Genomic DNA, 4,283 nt, shown 5'->3' on the forward strand with positions numbered 1-4,283 from the left:
CAGCACCCATCCTGCAGAGGATAGGCCATCCCTAGCCCTGGGCAAACCTGGTGCCATGTCGCCCAACCCAGCTTCTCCCTGTATCCCTCCCTGGGGAGGGCTTCCTCCCTCCTGTCTGACTAACTGTTTTGTGAACTGGGTGTTGAACCTCCACCAGGAGGAACAGGAAGGACAAACAGAGTGAGACTGGGCCCAGGAGTGGGATGCAGGGTTAGGAGAGGACAGTCTGGGGGAAAAACTTTTTCCCTCTTGAAAACATAATTTTGAGGCTGGATGATTGCATCCTGTAGGCGAAGCTCTGAGTCATTCTGTGGGGAATTTAACTCACCCTCTGCAAACCAGCCACAGAGCTGCTTGGTAAGGACTTTATTGAGCAAAGTTGGCTCCAGCAGGAGGGGAAGCAAATCCCACCCCATTCCCAGGGAACAGGGCTTGCTGTGCCTTGTTCACCTCCCAGCAGGAGTCTCCTGGAGCAGAAGAGTTTGCAGCCTGGTTCTGTGGGCCCAGCAAAACCTCACTGTGTCCAGGCAGGGAGCAGGGACTCAGCTGGATCTGCCAGTCCTGTGCTGTCAGGACTCTTGAGGCGGGGCATCAAGGGGAGCTCAAGCTTTTAGGGTTCAGGCGCCCCATCTCCCGGCCTCCCTCACCCCCAGTGCCGGAGTTTGGCTCGGCTCTCCTTGGAGTGGCCCTCGGGTGTTGGCGCTGCCAGAGAGAGGAGGTTCTCAGGCTCCAGGACGAACATGCCATACAGGTTCCAGACCAGCATGGCCAGGAGGGGCAGGAAGGTCATGCTGAAGCCGAAGGCACGGAAGGAGCGGCCGATGGCGTAGGACATCCAGAAAATCAACCTGGAGAAGGCAGAGGGTGCCGGCTCAGCCAAGGGTGATGCCATGGCGCTGGCACTCAGTGGTTCTGAGCAGTGAGGATTTCCCAGGCATGGCTGCTGTAGGAAGAGGAACCCCTCCTGGCTCTGGTGAGCTGGGTGAGGTGCAGTGAGAGTGGGAGTTTGTTCCAAGGGATGGTGTTTGCTGGTACTGACAGAGCCCAACAGCACACCGGGGTGAAGGAGCCACTTACCGGGAGATGGCAAAGAGCCCTGTGAGCAGTGGAATGAGCTTGAGGAGTTCCTGTGGGAGGTAGGTGGCCAGCACAGCCATGTTGAAGAAGTAGAGGATGAAAAGCTGGACAGACTGGGAGACGTAAGTGCGGTGGATCTCCACCTCCCTGTGGAGCTCTCCAAAGGGCTCCAGGGCAGAGGAGCAGAGGCGGGAGATGCCACTGACGATCATTCCTGAGGGACAGAGAGAGAGGCTGAGTGGGTGCCCAGAGGAGCCACGGTGGCGTTTAGGGAGCACCAGGAGGGGAGAAAATCTCCAGTCTGCTGCTCCTCATGGGAGCAACAGAGCCACAAAGAGCTCAGCCCCAGCTCTGCTCCTGCAGCCCCAGGCCTAAGGCAGCCCAAGAGCAGGAGCAAAGCGCTCACACCCCAAGCCCATGGCTCACCCAGCACGATGGGGAAGGTGGCAAAGGTGGCGCAGCGCAATGTGTAGACCAGGCGGGTGCTGGTGGTAGGCAGCAGAGGGGCGTCGAAGGGCAAGAAGATGTAGGCCCCATAGATGAGGCAAGGGCAGAGGAGTAGGGCCCCTGCCACCGACGCCACGGCCTTGAGATTATCAGTGCCACAGTCCCTGGCACACGAGCACCGTGACTCCTCAGCTGGGGGCTTGACCAGGCGCCCCCCAAAGCTCAGTGGGTCCCGGTAGCGCGAGGGGCCAAGGGGGAGGAAGACCTGCTTGTGGTGGAGGCTACTGGGTCTGTCACTGGGGGGAACACGGTCCCCCCTGCCCTCCTCCTGGGGCCATGAGGTCGGGTGCTCCTTCTGCTTGAAGGGGCTCTGCTCGATGCACTGCGGGTCGATGGGCACAAAGACGTGGGCTGCCATCACGGGCAGCCGGGGGATGTCCTCATCTTCGGCCTCGACTGTGGGGCAGGTGGGAACAGCTTCCTCTGGGTCTTCATGGCCCCCCTCAGGACTCGAGCGCCTCTTCGTCTCCACGGGCTCTGGCTGGCCTTGGGCGTTGTGCTGACACTGGTCCCATGGCAGGGTGGCATCAGTGTCCCCCAGGTGTTCATCTGGGGCTGGTGGCACCTTGTCCAGGGCCACCTTCCCCAGCTCCAGCAGAGCCACCTCCTCGGGGGTCTGGACAGGGTCCGCAGTAGCCATGAGAGCAACGAGTTCTGCACTGCTGGGGGCACAGCTAGGGGCAGGTAACACTGCTGCCTGCACTTATGGTGTTCAGAGGGGACAAAGTTCCTGTCCTTTCTGCTTTCACCCTAGACCAGGAGAAAGGAGACAGATAAATTTACATCAGAAATGAGAGGTCTGTGTCACATGCACAACCCCAGTGACAAAGTGGGAGCAAACTGGCACCCCTGGAGCCCACACCACCCACCTGTCCTTACACTAGAACGGGAAAGCAGTGCCTGGTGTCCCTGTGCTCTGGGCTCTGGCAGTGGGGTCAGGTACTGTCCTGGGAAGAGTGAACCCTAGAGGTGCAGGTCTGGCTGCAAAACGGGGCAGCCTGGCAATGGCTTCCCCCACTAAACAAACATCCTGGGGGGTCTGGCTGGGCACAGCCTGGATGATACAACCGGCTCCTCTTGGCTCTCTCCTGGGCCAGGACCAGACAAGCCCTGGGGAGAGGTGACCTGGCTGCTTCTGAGAGCCCTGGCTACAGCCGACATGGGCCAGGTTTGGTGCCTCTTATAGCTGAGACTGTGGGTGGGCAAAAGGGGCTGCTGGGTGCCCTTCCATGCGGTGCACAAGTACAGGCAGAGTTCCCACGTTGTTACCCTTTATGGGAACCCTGTGTCTTGGCCCGTCCTGGGTGTTCCGCCTGTCTCCTGCAATGAACATCACTCCCTCACTCCTCTCAGCGCATTCATCCCTGCACCCTCAGAAGGAGCCTTAGCCTGACCACAGGTGTGGGGAAACTGAGGCACGGAGCCGCTTGGGGCTTCCTCTGAGATACAGACACGGAAGTAGGGCTGAAACAGCTTCCTGGGCCTCCCGCACCTCCAGCGCCCGGACCGCGGAGCCCAGCCCCGCTGCCAGCCCCCAGCTCCGCTGCCAGCCCCCAGCTCTGCTGCCAGCCCCCAGCCCCGCTGCCCCCGCGGCACCACCACCCCTCGCTGCAGCACTCACTCGGGCACAGCCGGGGGACCATGGGGGCCACGGGGCAGCTCTGCCGAGACCCTGCGGGATTCCGGCGCTCTCCTGGCCGCCTCTCCACCTCAAACCTGCCGAACCAGCTCAGGTGGGGCTGGAGGAGGGGCGGACCCTCTGCCCGTCCCACCCGGGCCGCGATCCCTCGGGGCTCCTGCGCGGGCAGGGCCGGCGGGGGACACGGGGCGAGCCCCGCGCTGTGCCCCATGTCCGGCAATGGATCTCCCGGATCCCTGTGCAGGCCGTTCTGTTTGTGCTAAGTTAAAAGAGCTCTCTAAACACACACACAGTTTAGAAAGGAGACAGACAAGTCAGTCCTTGTTTATTCTGCGAGAGTGCGAGGTGGAGTTTTCCACAAATCAAACGCACCGAGGGTAACACGAAGGTAAATCTTTTATACAGTGAAATTTACATAAATCCGTCTAATACACCGCCCACCTAGTGAATTTTTATGTCGCGTAACATAACATAATGCTTGAAATACGAAGTCTTTATTTTATTGAGCAACTTTTATTACAGAAGTTATGTGACGGCATAGTTTTGTTTACAAAAGAAAAGAAGAAGAAAAGATTCAGCTTGAAGACACCACTGGGGGAGCTGCGGCCCCACAGGACCCGCCTGGATGCCCGGCCGGTCCCTCGGGATGCCCGGCACGGCGGGATCCCAGAGCGCGGAGGGATTCCTGCGCCGTTCCCGCCGCTCCCGGGCCCACAGCCGCGGGGGGTTCTAGTCGAGCCTTCGATCCGGGCAGTGGGACCCCAGCCCGGCTGGGGGTCTGCCGGCCCGCACTGGGACTCGGCTCCGGCTGACTGACGCCGCCGCCATGTTGCCAGCACTGAGTCTGGCTGAGGGGAGCTCCCGCCAGGTGACGCCGCCGCCGCCGCCATGTTGCCAGCACTAAGTGCGGGCCGGTCGCGCGGGTTGGCTCTCGCGAGGCGAGGTCGCCCCCGCCGCCGCCCTGCCCGCCCGGCGCGGCGCAGCCGCGGGAAATCTCGCGAGAGCAGCGAGGGACAGGGGGCAGCCATGGCGGCCGTGCGGGCCCGGGGGCGGCGGCGGC

General features: G+C 61.5%; 1 protein-coding gene across 1 annotated transcript; it reads right to left on the reverse strand.

Moving 5' to 3' along the window:
- Nucleotides 1-351: 351 nt before the first annotated feature.
- Nucleotides 352-3,329, reverse strand: TMEM79 (transmembrane protein 79). Its single transcript, XM_014892800.2, has 4 exons — nt 3,206-3,329; nt 1,504-2,334; nt 1,078-1,291; nt 352-848 (listed from the first exon to the last, which is right to left on the reverse strand). The coding sequence occupies exons 2-4, from the start codon at nt 2,222-2,224 to the stop codon at nt 644-646; spliced, it is 1,140 nt and encodes a 379-aa protein (XP_014748286.2). The 5' UTR covers nt 2,225-2,334; nt 3,206-3,329; the 3' UTR covers nt 352-643.
- Between the last annotated feature and the right edge of the window lie 954 nt (nt 3,330-4,283).

Source organism: Sturnus vulgaris, chromosome 31, assembly GCF_052056855.1.
Source record: "Sturnus vulgaris isolate bStuVul1 chromosome 31, bStuVul1.hap1, whole genome shotgun sequence".
NCBI lineage: Eukaryota > Metazoa > Chordata > Aves > Passeriformes > Sturnidae > Sturnus > Sturnus vulgaris.